This window comes from Cetorhinus maximus, chromosome 2, assembly GCF_964194155.1.
Source record: "Cetorhinus maximus chromosome 2, sCetMax3.hap1.1, whole genome shotgun sequence".
In the NCBI taxonomy this organism is placed as follows: Eukaryota; Metazoa; Chordata; class Chondrichthyes; order Lamniformes; family Cetorhinidae; genus Cetorhinus; species Cetorhinus maximus.
The window spans coordinates 138,395,722-138,412,235 of NC_135880.1; the positions used below are offsets into that span (position 1 = coordinate 138,395,722).

General features: G+C 44.0%; 1 protein-coding gene across 4 annotated transcripts in view; it reads right to left on the reverse strand.

Moving 5' to 3' along the window:
• Positions 1-217: 217 nt before the first annotated feature.
• The window catches only part of eri1 (exoribonuclease 1), a 90,917-nt gene continuing 74,620 nt past the window's right edge, over positions 218-16,514 (reverse strand). Inside the window, exons 1-7 of one of the 4 annotated variants that reach the window (XM_078570113.1) lie at positions 14,884-15,033; positions 8,217-8,395; positions 7,159-7,378; positions 6,525-6,608; positions 5,144-5,253; positions 4,435-4,549; positions 218-1,832 (exon numbers count right to left, since the gene is read on the reverse strand). In XM_078570113.1, the coding sequence (XP_078426239.1) occupies positions 1,590-1,832; positions 4,435-4,549; positions 5,144-5,253; positions 6,525-6,608; positions 7,159-7,378; positions 8,217-8,395; positions 14,884-14,991 (1,059 nt within the window). In that variant the 5' untranslated portion in view covers positions 14,992-15,033 and the 3' untranslated portion in view covers positions 218-1,589. The other 3 variants (XM_078570107.1, XM_078570121.1, XM_078570129.1) reach the window with 3 other exon arrangements.

The following is a 16,514-nucleotide window of genomic DNA, read 5'->3' on the forward strand; positions in this document are numbered from 1 at the left end:
ACTGATAGCTGATGAGAGAAGCTCAGTCCTGCTTAGATTGTCCTTACAAAAATTTTTGTACAACAGTACGACGTTACCTGGTTAAGTTCCAGCCAGTCACAGCATAGGAACTGGTGGTAGACAAGAACCACTTTTATATCTGTTATCCGGCCCTTAATATGAAAAGTATTCTCTATAAACCAAAGACCAGAGTAAAGTCCACGCAGTGAGTTTAACAAAACTTTTAAAACTTAGCCTTTAATTAACAAAACCAAACAAAGGCACTGAACAGATGTAACAAGTTCTAATCGATTCAAACTTTCACATGGAGAAAGGAAGCAACATTGAAGGACAAATTTGGCATTCTCAGCAGGAAACCATGTGGATTGAAGAAATGCTGATAGTGTTGTGCCCCTTATCTCTGACTCTGTCCCCTCTGTATACTGCTCCCTTTGAGAATGAGTAGCAGAATTTACCTTTATAGTTAATGCAGCCAACAGAGGCACAAGTGCAGTGATTTGAGTGCAGACTCCCTCCCATGAGCTTCTGCATGATGGGAAAGTCAAAAGGCATGACAGCCTCCAATGCTTTTGTGCAAGTGCGGAGTGGCTCTATCACAGGAAATTTGATCGCTTTTTCAGTCACCATCAGAAGTTGGGTAAAAAATGTGGCATGGGATGTGCGAAGGAAAAATAAATATCAAGTGTGTAATAAAAAATCTAATAGCTCAAGCATTGCAGCACTAATGTACAAGAGGAATGTACATGTTCAAACAATTGGCATAAAGTTATATCAAAGATTTTAGGATATAATTTATGTAGGAACATTCAATTTGTAGCAAACAAAAAGTGTATCACAGATGTGAGGGGGAAGAGAGCAAAGGTTCCTTTGTTGTGCAGCTTCCGCATGTTTGATGGAGCAAGTTACCACATTGAAGCTTTCTGTCCCATTAAATGGATCAAGGTTGGGCTGCATATTATTTTGGCAAATTAGAACAGCAGAGAAAACCATACCACAACTATGTCGAGTTCATCTGCCTAATGTGAGGCAAGCAAGAATACCCCTGTTCGTGATAAAGCTTAGGACTGCATAAAGCTGATTCCTGGCTTCCTTTTAGTTAAAGAACTTCATGTGATATTAGGATGCGTGAGACAAACTATTAAGAGGCAGTGTTTTTCTTTAAAGGAATCATAAAAGCAATTGATTACAGGTGACAATTTCACATTATTTTTGACAAGTTTAAATTCCAAAAGATGTAAAAAGGCAAAGCTGGGCTATTCTAAAACAATACTTTTGTAGGTGTTAATTTATATAAAAAAACTGTGCTTCAAAAGGATTAAGCAGAATTTTGCCATTTATCTCCCCACTTTACACCAATTTACACTGTACAGTAAGTTTTACAACACAATTAGAACATAACAGGCAATTGTGTGACTCAAGTGAAAAATATGGCACAAAATCCTGCCAGTGCTTCTAAACGAGAGAATTTCTAAAAATCAATGGAGTTTTTTTGCAGCTGCCAGCAAACAGTCAGAATGCTGTGCTCCCTCAAGCCAAATGGGGCTCATTGGAGTCCAGTTTGGCCCCCCCTGTCATGATTCTGTTGGTGACTAGATTTTCTGCCATGGTGAATAAGGAGGAGGAGCACTCTCCAGTGGGGAGGTATTTGGCACGTTCATCAGCTGCCCTGCATGCAGCCGCTCATTCACTCGCAGTTCACATCCATCCTGGAGCATCCGTATAGCAATACGAGCGATATTTCGGGAATCATCAAGCCCGCAGTGAGGCCGCCCTTCGTACTTCATTCCCAGCTTTTCAAGCATGGAAGCGAGTTTAGTCTGAGTCCTAGGAACCTGCAGGCAGATGGCCACAGCATCCATCAAAAACAGACAAGTGTAATGGCCAAAGACAAATTTGTACAAAACGAAGCTGGGACCACTCAAACTTCCCCAAGTGTTTGTAGGGAAAACCAATGCAGCTAAGGTCAAGTTGAATTTTTTTTTAAAAACAGCATCAATACAAATTCTTGAAAAATGCAACCTGCAAGAATGAACTGTGCAGCAATTATCAACCCAACTCAGTGCAAAGTGACAGGACCACTTTATGCAGAAACATCATTGAGGTATGTTAAAGTATGGCAATGCAAAGTACAAAGTTTATCTGCTGGAAGTTTGTGCATTGACAATGCTTCAAAAAGTTGATTAAAACCCATGGGTATGTGCTGGATTTCAACAAATACTGCAGCAACAGTACCGACTATAATGCTTTTTCAAATTCTCTCAGCTTTGTAGGTTATCTGTAACAGTCCAGTCTGGTTTAGTTACAATAATATCAAAGTGACCAGGAAAGTTTCAGGCTGTGGTAAAAATTCAACTGATTCATGAAAGCCTTTGGGAAAGGAAGCTTGCCACTTATCCTTGACCCGTATATGATTCCAGGCCCACAAAGTGACATGGCTGAATCTTAACTGTCTTTTGAAATGGTCTGGTAAGCCATCATGATAACTAGGGATGGTCAATAAATGCCTTGGCAGCAATATTAACAACCTAGAATGGAAAAAAAAGCTGTGGATGCTGGGTCAATTGAAATTTAAGACTGAGATTGACAGGTATGGGTATCAAAAGATATGGTTCAAAGGTAGGTCAATGGAGTTGAGGTACAGATCAGGCATGATCAGATTAACTGGCAGAGCAAACTTGAGGGGCTAGATAGCCTACTCCAACACACCCAAGACAGCTATATAACAACAGCCCTTTCAGCTACAAAGGTGAGCACCGTAAACAGTAAACACTCAATGTCAGTGATTCCATCAACAGCAGTGATCTCAACAAAGTTGGAAACGTTAAAATCACTACAGCCCTAACAGTTAAAGACCTTCCTGTGTTTTTGAGACTCACGACTGGCACAGCAAAGCACAGTAATTTCAGTTCACTGCAGTTTCTCAACGACCAGACCTTTACAAATACCCCAGAATTATGTTATTAAACTATTTATTAATCTTTCCTTTGGGCTTAGCTCTTGTCTATTAAAAAGTAACGTTAAAAATGCTTGAACAGCTACCAATTATGGAAGTGAAAATAATTCACTGCCGTATTTCTAATTACAGCTCAAATTATGAAGTGACTGGTCAAGGTTTAGCCCAGTTGTGTCCACACAGACTGTTGAATCGCAGGCCTCAACTTTCCAAGATCTACGCCCCACATTCCATCAATCCAATCAGGATTCAGTAGCATTTCACCGCAATCTGGCAATATAAACAATCCTTGGGAAGGCCAGTCCCTACATTCATAGAAAGCAGGCCACTGCTAAAATTGCCACCCCCACCCCACCCCTTGACTGACCCAAAGTTCCACCAGTCCCTTCACCCAGATGGACACCGCTACTGGCCAACCTGGTTGCTCCTCCCTTCCACACTTACCATAGCTACACCAGCAGCAGACCAATCTTCTGCATTTCACCAGCAAGCTACCTGCTGCTCTCGCCAGCTCCATGTAAATAAGGCCTCAAGACCAATAGCAGGAGGCACCTCAGGCTTCGTCATTCAAAGGGATTGGTCTCTGCTCAACCCTGTGCCCCTGAAACTAGGTGCTCAAATTTCTAGGTAGGTGTTTTTAGATTGGACCTGTTTACAAAGCATCCTGGTTAGGGAAACTTACAGTTAGCCTCCAGCAAAACCTGCAGTATAATACTGACCAACGGTCAGCACATTACTCCGTACAACACAACTATGTAGGTAGTGATTCAGGCCAATGATTGCATGGCTCAGATTGAACATTCTTCCTAATAATGAGAACAAAGTTCCTACTGTACTTGGTTTAAGCACACAAAGTGAACTCTTGACAATTCTCTTTCAATACATTCACCCTTGCCGTTTGCTTTAGATGCTCACCAGTTAATGATGAAAGTGTCATGTTCATAGACTGTAAACCACACAGTAAGGTCTCCATTGCAATTGCTTCAAAAACAATCTAATTCTGTCCACATTTATTACTCCAATGTTTTATTTTCCAATAACAAGAACCTAGAATATGCTTTAAATTAATGACAGTGGATTAAGTTAGTCTTGTAAGTGGGCACTACAATGGAGCATCAAGGTATACTTAAAAGGTTTAAATTCCTGTTCCTAGTTACTTGTGTATATATATATATATATATATATATATACATATATATGCAACTGCTGATATCAACAGATGTTGGGATTTGGATTTAAGATTTATCTGTCAACTTATCAATTAATTGCCAAAATTATCAAACAGGACAAACCAACCAGTTTAAAATACAAGAACAAATTGGACTGAGCTGTCTGGACTTCAAGGGCTGGACATCAGGGCCTGGAGGTTTGGTAGATAGTCCATGGGTTAGGTTTTGAACACACCTGATGTACAATATAATGAAAATTTAGACTTAATTTCCCTACTGGACTCTTAACACGAGGCAAAACAAATTACAAACCTTGTAGAAGTTACCATAACATTTTCGGATGTTAATCCATTTCTTTGCAAACCGTGGATATTCGATGCTACTAAGATGGCACTGAACATTCAGGAACTTACTCATATCCCAGGAGCTAAGATTGGGGGGAAAATAAGGTTTTTTTTTGAATTAATCAGTCACATAGAGAAAGCCAGAACTCAAGTGCTTCACACTGAATAAATGCAAGACAGAGCATGCAATTTAAAACCATATCCAAGTGGTTTACAGAAACTCAATTATAAGTTTCAGATGTGTATTAAAGGTAGTAGGCCACCTCGATAGCTCTGGATATTAGACCAGAAGGATATTTTTGATGAAGAGTCCACACTCAAACTTATAAGCTGTTTTTTTTCCCCCTTTACTAACAAAAATTGTATGTCATTAGTTGTGTATTAATGAAATCTATGATGGGGTATTTATTCAATACTGAAAAAGTATTGGCTCTGGTGAAGCTCTGATATAAGGGTACATTGAGGACCCCAGTTGGAGGTTAATTTGTACACTGCATACAGGGACAGTGTTTACAGGGTAACTGACTAAGCTACACTGTATTGTATAATAGCAAGCATGCTAATTGAAGTTTCATTTTTTAAAGCACAATTTCTATGCCATGTCAAAATTATCTATTCTGTTTCTTCCACGATTAATGTCAGCATGCTTCTTTGTTTTATGAGGGTGTACCACGTACCCATCAGTCAGCACTGCATATCTGCAATTGGTTCCAAGTTCCTTCTCTCTCATCCAGTCGACCACTCGTTGAAGAACATCTGGGAAGCTCCCTGCTTTGTCAACCATGTCCTGTATAAACACAGCACGCACACTTAAGCAGACTGAAAGAATGACCTTCACCTACACTACACAAAAACTTGTCACTTTAGATTCCGCATTATTGGTTTAATCTCTCCAACATATATTTCGTTAATACTAACAGATTTCCCATAATGTTGCTCATGTTAAATCAGAAGACACACTGTTTTCCAACAACCGGGAAGTATTGAAGTGTGACAGCGAAATCCTGCGGATGTTGGAAATCCGAAACAAAATCAAAAAGTGCTGGAAAAACTCAGCAGGTCTGGCAGCATCTGTGGAGAGAGAAACAGAGTTAATGTTTCAAGTCTGTATGACTCTTCTTCAGAAGTGTGACAGTGCAAGTGTGAGACATAGAAAATTCCACACAACATGCAAGACTTAATATATCAATATTCAATATCTCAGTGCTAGACACAGAAAGTCAAGGCCTATCAGTTTTTGGGTGGGGGGGAATGAGTGGAAGGAGTGATTGAAGCAGTCGTGCACTTATATTTCAGTCTCTGCTTGAAAGTTATACAATCTGTGGCTAATTTTTATACAATTATACATAAACTAATATATATATATATATACATACACACATATATATACCATTGAGGAATACACTACTCAATATCTGTTTATAAGGCTGAGGCTATCACTGAAGTTTTGTGCTCACACATGGGTATGTTTTAAACTTCTACTTTGAAATAAAGGAATTTTTGCAAACACATCAAAGTGTGCAATTTAAAAGGTGTAATTCCCACTTTGTTTTCTTGTTTTCTGTAGTTTTAAATCTCACAATCTGTTATTCTGACAGTGCTGCTATTAGATAATATAAAAATGTTAATCAGATCTTCTGACTCATGGAGAAAAAAGTTGGAGCAAAAATCTGACACTAAGGGTTTTGAATATTTCTTAAAAAGACTCAATTTTAAATGATACCTGAGCAAATTAAAACTACTCTTAATCGAGGGGAGGTGGCGGCGTAGTGGTTTTGTCACTGGACTGGTAACCCGGGTTCGAATCCCACCATGGCAGATGGCGGAATTTGAATTCAATAAAAATCTGGAATTAAAAGCATGAAACCACTGTTGATTGTCGTAAAAACCTACCTGGTTCATTAACGTCCTTTAGGGAAGGAAATCCTACATGTGACTGTAGACCCACAGAGTCGGTGACTCTTAAAACGTCCTCTGAACAATCAGGTTGGGTAATAAATGCTGGCCTAGCCAGCAATGCCCACATCCCATGAACGAATAAAAAAAGAATATGATTACCTGTGTGATGCCTGTGAGTTTGGTACAAAATTCTGTAAGCTTGGGCTTCAGTTCTGGTTTGACATATTCCTGGAACGTATCCTCCTTGAAAACAGCAAAAAAAAGTTATTTTTGTAAATACTTCCGGTTTTGTTGCTCTCAATGCTGTTGTGATTCAGCCCCAATTTCTACACTGATTAAAAAAGATTTCACTGGCAAGCTGTCATTAAGTAAACCCCGCTGGAACGCAGCAGCATCTTTAGAAAACTAAATGTGATATTAGGCAGGCACACCTTATGCAAAAAGTAATACTTAACATAGGGAACTGCCTTGCAAAATAAAATGGCCTTGCAGTAAGATCTCATTTTCTTTAAAGAGATTAAGTGTCATCTTGGCTTGTTTGGTAGCATTCTTGCCCGAGTCAGAAGATTGAGAGTTCAAGCCCTAGAAATTGAACATATTACCCAGGCTTCTTTCGAGCACTGTGGAAGTGTTGCATCAGAGGTACCATGATTCATTTGTGAAATCTTGCTGCCACAATTTCCTACATAACAGCAACTGCATACCACTGGATAGAGAGTACTTTAGTTTGTGATAAGATGCAAGCTCTTTATTTAAATCTCATGCAAGGTGTATAAAGCAGACAATTACTCACAATTTCGAGAGTGCGAGTATTCACAAGGGCGACGGGAAATTCAATAATTTCATGCAAGTATTCTGGTGGGTTGTTCTCTTCACACGTTGCTTCAAAGTCAATGACACAGATGTAATCGTAGTACATATCTGAACACTCTGGCTTGATTAACAATGTCTGAGTCAGCTTCTGCTTCTTGTAGTAATTTTTTAATCGCTTTCTCAGCACATCCTTCACTCCCCTAAAGTAGGTCAGCGTGTGAGAGGCAGAAAGAGAGAGAAACAAATTGGGTTAGGGTGAGACAGACAAAAAAAGAGAAAAATAGACAAACACAAGGGAGTGATACATAGGATTAAAGACAGAAAGAGTAAAAAAATTAATTAACAATTGCACAATCTATTCACATCTATATATTTCATCAATAGCACTAAATATTTTTTACTGTGCAGCAATTACTCCAGCACAGTTATTATAATTACGGTTACGTGCACAAGTTTTAGTAATATGCATAACTCAAAATCACTATGATATGGTTAGGTTAGAGATTTTGGTCAGAGGAATATTAAATCAATTGGAACAGAGATCAAATGATATATAAGCCCCACCTGAGGCTCTATAACACACAAGAACAAAATGTGTGGACTCCCTTAGATTATGGTTTGTAATCTTTTGCAAATAAAATCTACTACCTCAAAACTTTGGCAATCCTAGTTACAATTTCATGAAGGGGAGGCAAAGCAGTTTATGAGAGTCAAAGCTTACTCATTAGTAATTTATTGCTATAGGACCAGCAGAAGATCACTTGACTATAGAAACAGGCAAGGAAAATCCGTGCATGCAGTAAATGTTCATTGGCTCATTTTCAAAAGAACAATTTCAGATTTCAGTGCCCCCACCAACACCACCCTCCTGATCCCTGCCCACCTCTTAATAACTACTGGCAGAGTAATGTGCATTTACTTAGCACAGAACTTTTACAACTTCACAAATACATAATCCTAATGGGACTAGGCTGCAATAGTTCTGTCTAGAGCTTCACTTGCTTTTTTATTCCTCCTTTTGGCCAGAATGCCACTTACCTGGTTTCCAGATGGAGCTCTGCTAGCTTTGTGCGAAGCTCGTCACGAGTCATCCTGTTGATATGGCCATTTGTGACAGCAATTTCTTTGTAGACTGGGTCACTGAAATCTTTAACATAGGCAGCAGGGGTAGCTTTCATTGGCAGCTCTTGTCCATCAAGTCTGCTACGCTGCTTCACCTGAAATAAAGGTAAATGGGCATCAGAACAGTGACAGGTCAATGGCTTACACTACATGGCAGGTATAGTACTGGTTTCTTTACAGAATTCAGATGAGCTTTGTTTACACAACACAGTCGGTTTATACAGTAACAAGCTCACTACACTGCACGAGCAAATCATGATGCCAATTCAGAAGCATTACTCAGAAATAAGAACGAAAATGCTGGTAGGAGATGGTTAAAACTCACATTTTTTTCCCAACAGGTAGATGCTGTTGTCAGTGTGGCAGAGGGTGAGCAAGAAAACTAACATCTACATTTCCACTGCCTTCACACAAATTACCTATTTGGTAATCTTTCAATCTGAAAAGTTACATCATATTACATTGCCAGGTACATCATTCTCCACCCCTCTCAAAAAAATTAGGTTAATTTTGCTTCCACCTTCAATACTGCCATTCAGCTGGCTAGTAGGAACACAAAATGACTGGTTACATTGCTTTAAATGCTCCTGCCCTGCAAGCTCACACTTTGCCTCTATCCTTCCCCATGACTGTACAGTAGAGGCTGATAACTCAAGTGAAAGTACAGGTCTTCAGACAGAAAACACTGGGTGATGCAATGACTGTTCACCTGAGGTTCAGGCTGCCAAATGACAGTCTCTTCTCCCCACTGGCTATAAAGCACTGCATGTGAAAGGAGTTTCATTCTGGTTGCTAATGGGCATGGCATCAGATCACCGTATTCTGCACAATTCAGCAATACTTAAGGTAATGTCAAAAAGCAGAAAGAATACTTTAAATTGTTCAACTTCACACATTCACCAGGTCAGGGCTCACTCTGTGTCCACACTGGCTGAGGTCTATTTTCTTGCCACCACAAGGTCGTGGAAAGAATTCTCAGTGCTGAAAAGCTCAAGACAAGCGAAAAGGAATCACAAAGATCAAAAGAGGCCATGAAGTTTGAAATACCAGCATTGTTCAATTGTTTATACAATTGCTCAGTTGGTAAAACTCTCACCAGCATCAGAAGGTAATGGGTTCATTCCAGGACTTGAGCACACAAATCTAGGCCAACACTCGTGTGGCACTAAAGGAATGCTGCACTGTTGAAGGTGCCGTCTTTTGGATGAGACATTAAACAGAGACCTCGTTTGTCCTCACAGCTGGAAATGAAAGATCCCATGGCAATATTTGCAAGAGCAGGAGAGTTATCCCTGGTATCTTGGTCAATATTTATCCCTCAGTCAACATCACTAAAAAGAAACTGTCATTATCACACTCTTATGGAAGCAAATTGGCTGCTGCGTTTCCTACATTACAATGACTGCACATCAAAAGTATTTGATTAGCTCTTAAGTACTTTGACACATCCTGAGGTCATGAAAGGCACTATTTAAATGCAAATCTTTCTTTTGATACAGTGCACTCCATTTCAAAGTTTTATTCAGGTATGAATCTCTCCTATCCTCCAACCTTTTTTACACCACTAATGAGGGCATGTTTGCCATTCTGCTTCTAAACAACTAACTCCCAACTTGCTACACCATAATATCTTGTAAGATGTTAGCTTGGTGCTAGAACAAGCAGCAGCAGAGATTGAACAACTGGAATAAAAGGCATCAAGGACAAAAGCTGCTTTCACAGGAGGTGCTGCAGGGCAGATAATACTTATGGGGAGGGGTGGAGGGTGGGGGGGGGATAAATTCCTAACTACAAACTGAGAGCAAGCAGATTGTCAGCTGGTGGTGTTTGAACTATAGCAGTTTACAGCACAGGAGGTGGCAATTTGACTGATCTTGTCTATGCCTGATCTTTGCACGATCAGCCCAAAATTAATCCCATGAAGATCAGAGGCCAATGTGGGTCAACAAATACCATGATGAACAAGCACACATGTGAGAGAAGAAAGAGGGGACAGCAGAGAGAGGAGAGACAGACAGAAAGACATAAAGGGGTGAGTGCATGAGGGGGAAGTTCTGCCGCTCACATTGTTGGGCTTGGTCACTTCCTGCATCCAGAAATAATTAATGATGTCCTTGGCAATACTTTATGTTAAATAATTTTGTTTAAGGCTGTAGAAATGCCATTAAGGTTCACTGAAACTTCCATTTATAAAAGGGGCATTAAAAATGAGGCTTCAACTTCAATGATAATTCACATGAATATAAAAATAGTATGATCAATGGTCAGAAATAAAATACTGTATTATATTTCAGCTGCAGAGATTCTATAGATATAGGTTTCCCCCACTGACTTACCCTGATGAAATTACTGGACACTGACAGCTCAGAATGTCTAGTGGTAGATTAATGAATTGCTCAGCACCAGCTGTCACTTTAACCAGAATCTGAGAGAGGTACGCAAGGGGCTTGTCCATCATCTGTCACCAAATTTAATGCACAATAAGCCAAGCTACTCGAAATAGCAGCCAGCTTCAGAATTTAGATAGACATGCAGCATATTTGGGGATTCAGCCATCCAAGGCTGTCATTAAGCCACAAACCAACATGGCTCCAGGCTACAAATAACCAAGCAAATCACATATAACCACACTAAAGATGCTGCTGAAAGTATAAGAGGTTTTGTAATAAGTGTAAAAAACAGATCGAGTGGACCTTTAATAACAGTGAAAAAGCATCTTTCAAAGAGGGAGAGTTATAAATCTGAACACCATTGTCTTCATGCTGTGAAGCACACTTTTCAGGAAATTATGTACTGTATAGAATCATAATTTGCCGTTGCCATCTGCATTTATGCAGCACCTTGTGTTCAGAGGTCAATCCTGGTATTGGACTAATCACGCCAACATTTTCATTGGTTCAAGAAAGTTAAGCAATGTGGTTTCAGGTTTATAAACTCGATGCACAATTCATCAACTGAACCATGGTCACTTGCCTTGAAAGAACAGGTTATCTTGCAATTGTGAAAGAATCTTAGTTCAGCAGCTTCCCTTTTGTTCTATCCTCCCTTCCTTTTCGTCTCTGTGCTTGCTAAAAACTAATATTTCTATAGCACCTTTGACATAATGAAGCATCCCAAGGGACTTCACAGATGCATTATAAAACAAAGCATGACAAAGTCTTGGTCAATGAGATAGGTTTTAAGGAGTGTACTAAAGGAGGAAAGCAATGTAGCAAGGCAGAGAGGTGTAGGGAGGATATTTCAGAGCAGAGGGAACACAGGACTTGGGAGTCATCATCAGCCATTCAGCACTTCAAGGCTGCTCTGCCATGGCTGATCTGTTTGTGGTCTCAATTCCACTTTCTTGTTCACCGCCTCCCGCGGTGGATGTACCTACACCACAAAGACTGCAGCGGTTCAAGAAGGTAGCTCACCAACACCTTTTCAAGGGCAATAAACGGATGGGCAATAAATGCTGGCCTAGCCAGCGACACCCACATCCCATGAATGAATAAAAAAAACCTATGACTCACTTGTCTATCAAAGATCTACCCTATTTCCTGCTCTCAAGACCTACATAACAAAAGTTTCAAAGCATGAACCAGATTTTCCAACAATAGAGCATCCAACTTTTTCCTACTTATCTAAAAATAAATCTGAAAATTTTGAAGATGGGAATAGAAATGTGGTCAAGATGCTGCAACATTGCAAAAATTAGACCAATTAATTTTGTGTGTGGTATTATTGATAATGATTATTAACAATGGTGTGTGAGCCTAAAAAGTCCTCAGGTGGTGAGAGAATGATGGTTAGAAATTATTAATAGTCATCAGTCTGCGCTCAATGTTAGGCCTAGGCGACTGAAATTGGGAATGCACAAGAGGTCAGAATTTGAGTGGGGCAGATATCGGAGTTGTGGTGATGGTGGAGGTTACAGAAATAGGGAGAATAAAGGCCACGGACGGAAAACCAGTTACTTTTCTAATTTTTTCCAGTTCTGGTGGAAGATCATCGACCTGAAATATTTCCTCTGTTTCTATCTCGGTGGATTGCCACCTGACCTGCTGAGTACTTCCAGCATTTTGGGTCTTTAAATCAGCACCTGTTCAGTGGACCAATTGATGAGAAGTTATAGTGCTCCACGCTTAAGAAGCTCTTCATACTGACAGGGGAAGTAAAAATATTAAAGTATTTTTGGAATGTACAAACTCAGCACTCGCACGTTATAAACTTGTAGACTTATCACATTTGACAATATCAATTGTGGCTCAAAGATAGCCTGAAGAACATGAGGAACAAGGGCAGCTATAGGTCATACAGTCCCTCACACTTGCTCTGCCATTTAGTGAAGTTATGCTGATGTTTAATCTCAGCTCCACTTCCCACCCAATCCCCATATCCCTTCATTCCCAAAAGTCTATCGCTGTCAGCCTTGAGCATGCACAATGACAGAGCATCCACAGTCCTCTGGGGCTGAAAATTCCAAGGTTCACAACCCTGAGTGAAGAAGTCTCACATCCTAATCCTCAGTGGCTGGCCCCTTGTCCTGACACTGTGATTCCCTCGTTCTAAACTCTCTGGCCAAGAGAAACAGCCTCTCAGCATCTGCCCCCACAATCAAATATTTCAAACAGATCACCTCTTGCCTCTGCATCAGACAATTGTGGGTATAAGTCCCACTTCACGATCTTGAGCACATAATGTAGGCTGACGCATCAACGCAGTACTGAAGGTGGGTCTTTAATGAAAACCTCACAATAATGTAAGAAATTAAGTGCTAATTAAAAAGAAAAATCATATTTAGAGTGTATTTCATATCAGGATGTCTCAAAGAGATTTACAACCAATGAAGCACTTTTGACCAGTAGTCATTATTGTAATGTAGGAAACATGGCAACCAATTTACTTGTAACACTGTACCACAAAGAGAAATGACTAGGTAATCTGTTTTAGGTTTTGGCTAAGTGATAAACATAGGCCAGGAGAACTCATGTGCTTTTCTTCAAAACAGTGGTGCGAGATCTTTTGTGTCAGTCCGAAAGGGTAGAGAGGATCTCAATTTATTGTCTCATCTGAAAGGCAGCACCTCTGACAGTGCAGCACTTCCTCAGTACTGCACTGAAATTTCAACCTACATTATGTGCTTGAGTTTCAAGAGTGGGATTTGAATTATCACATAAAGGTGTGTTTGGCTCTGGATTTCAAGGGGAGTGGAGTCAGACCTTCTATCAAAGTGGGCAGGTATCCCTGGGGTTGGGGTGCGGCAGGCAAGCATATCCAGGCTTGGAAGGGGAGGACTGGGAGGGGCTCTGGGCTTGTAAAGGGGAGGAGTTTTTTAAAATTCATTCATGGGATGTGGGTGTCTCTGGCTAGGCCAGCATTTATTGCTCATCCCTAATTGCCTTTGAGAAGGTGGTGTTGAGCTGCCTTCTTGAATCGCTGCAGTCCATGTGGTGTAGGTATACCCACAGTGCTGTTGGGGAGGGAATTCCAGGATTTTGACCCAGTGACAGTGAAGGAACAGCAATCTATTTCCAAGTCAAGATGGTGAGTGGCTTGGATGGGAACTTTCAGGTGGTGGTGTTCCCATGTATCTGCTGCCCTTGTCCTTCCAGATGGTAGTGGTCGTGGGTTTGGAAGGTGCTGTCTAAGAAGCCTTGGAGTTCCTGCAGTGCATCTTGTAGTTGGTACACACTGCTGCTACTGTGTGTCAGTGGTGAAGGGAATGAATGCTTGTGGATGGGGGTCCCAATCAAGCAGATTGCTTTGTCCTGGGCGATGTCAAACTTCTTGAGTGTTGTTGAAGCTGCACTCACCCAGGCAAGTGGAGAGTATTCCATCACACTCCTGGTTTCCTCCTTGTAGATGGTGGGCAGGTTTTGGGGAGTCAGGTGGTGAGTTACCCGCTGCAGGATTCCCAGCCTCTGACCTGCTCTTGTAGCCACAGTATTTATATGGCTAGTCCAGTTTAGTTTCTGGTCAATGGTAGCCCCCAGGATGTTGATAGTGGGGGGCTCAGTGATGGTAATGCCATTGAACATCAAGGGGCAATGGTTAGATTCTCTCTTGTTGGAGATGATCATTGTCCAGCACTTTGTGGCATAAATATTACTTGCAACTCGCCAGCCCAAGCCTAGATATTTGTCCAGGTCTTGCTGCATTTGGACACGGACTGCTTCAATATCTGAGTCGTCGTGAATGGTGCTGAACATCCCCACTTCTGACCTTAAAGTGGGAGGAAGGTCACCAATCATAAGGGTAATCTCTGGGTTTTAGAGGGGGGTGGTCACCGGGTCCTTGAGGAGGATGGGTCTCTAGATTTCAGAAAGATCTTGTGGCTTTAGGGGTTTCTCTGGATTGGGGAGAGGGGTGTCTCCGTGTCTTGGGTGTGAGAGGGGGGGGGGGTGGGTCTTGGGTGCTGAGGGAGGGGGTGGGGTCTCCGGTGTTTGGGGGGGGGGGGGGTGCGATCTCCGGGTCTTGGGCGATTCCATGCTTAGCCTCCCAGCTGTGGACTGTTGTCCTCCTCCCCCAGGCGAGCTCTCGCTCTGTCACAAAATCCCGCTCCAGGCCCCGTCTGCGGTTCCGAGTCACCGAATTGTCTCACCTGGCCCTGGCCTGAGCCCGGGCCCAGGCCACTCTCCGCGACCCTCGGGAAGTTCTCCTTCTGCTCCTCCTCCATCCCCACTCCAACCGCCGCGCAGCCCACACTCATCACTTCCGCTTCTCCAAAGCAACAAATGCCGACGGCGGGAAATTCTCCATGACCTCACGTCCGTTCCGGGCGCCGGCATCCGCACGTGCGCACTGTTCACAAGAAGCAGCTATTGCGGAGTCTGCGCAGTGAAAGCTTTCATGCTGGAGTGTGTACGAGGAATAGGAGATATGGGGGGGGGGGGGGGGGGCGGAGATATGGGGGGGGGGGGGGGGGGGCGGAGATATGGGGGGGGGGGGGGGGGGCGGAGATATGGGGGGGGGGGGGGGGGGGCGGAGATATGGGGGGGGGGGGGGGGGGGCGGAGATATGGGGGGGGGGGGGGGGGGGCGGAGATATGGGGGGGGGGGGGGCGGAGATATGGGGGGGGGGGGGGGGCGGAGATATGGGGGGGGGGGGGGGCGGAGATATGGGGGGGGGGGGGGGGCGGAGATATGGGGGGGGGGGGCGGAGATATGGGGGGGGGGGGCGGAGATATGGGGGGGGCGGAGATATGGGGGGGGGGGGCGGAGATATGGGGGGGGGGGGGCGGAGATATTGGGGGGGGGGGCGGAGATATTGGGGGGGGGGGGGGCGGAGATATTGGGGGGGGGGCGGAGATATTGGGGGGGGGGGGCGGAGATATTGGGGGGGGGGGCGGAGATATTGGGGGGGGGGGGCGGAGATATTGGGGGGGGGAGGGGCGGAGATATTGGGGGGGGGCGGAGATATTGGGGGGGGGGTGGAGATATTGGGGGGGGGGGGCGGAGATATGGGGGGGGGGGCGGAGATATTGGGGGGGGGGGGGGCGGAGATATTGGGGGGGGGGGGGGCGGAGATATTGGGGGGGGGGCGGAGATATTGGGGGGGGGGCGGAGATATTGGGGGGGGGCGGAGATATTGGGGGGGGGGGGCGGAGATATTGGGGGGGGGGGGCGGAGATATTGGGGGGGGGGGCGGAGATATTGGGGGGGGGGGGCGGAGATATTGGGGGGGGGGGCGGAGATATTGGGGGGGGGGCGGAGATATTGGGGGGGGGGAGGGGCGGAGATATTGGGGGGGGGGGGCGGAGATATTGGTGGGGGGGGGCGGAGATATTGGGGGGGGGGGCGGAGATATGGGGGGGGGGCGGAGATATTGGGGGGGGGGGGCGGAGATATTGGGGGGGGGCTGGGAGATATTGGGGGGGGGGCGGAGATGTGGGGAGGGGGGCGGAGATGTGGGGGGTGGCGGAGATGTGGGGGGGGGCGGAGATATGGCGATGTTGGAGGGGGCGGAGATATGGGGATGTGGGGGGGGGCGGAGATATGGGGATGTGGGGGGGCGGAGATATGGGGATGTGGGGGGGGGCGGAGATATGGGGATGTTGGGGGGGCGGAGATATGGGGATGTGGGGGGGGGCGGAGATATGGGGATGTGGGGGTGGCGGAGATATGGGGATGTGGGGGGGGGGCGGAGATATGGGGATGTGGGGGGTGCGGAGATATGGGGATGTGGGGGGCAGGGGTGGAGATATGGGGATGTGGGGGGTGCGGAGATATGGGG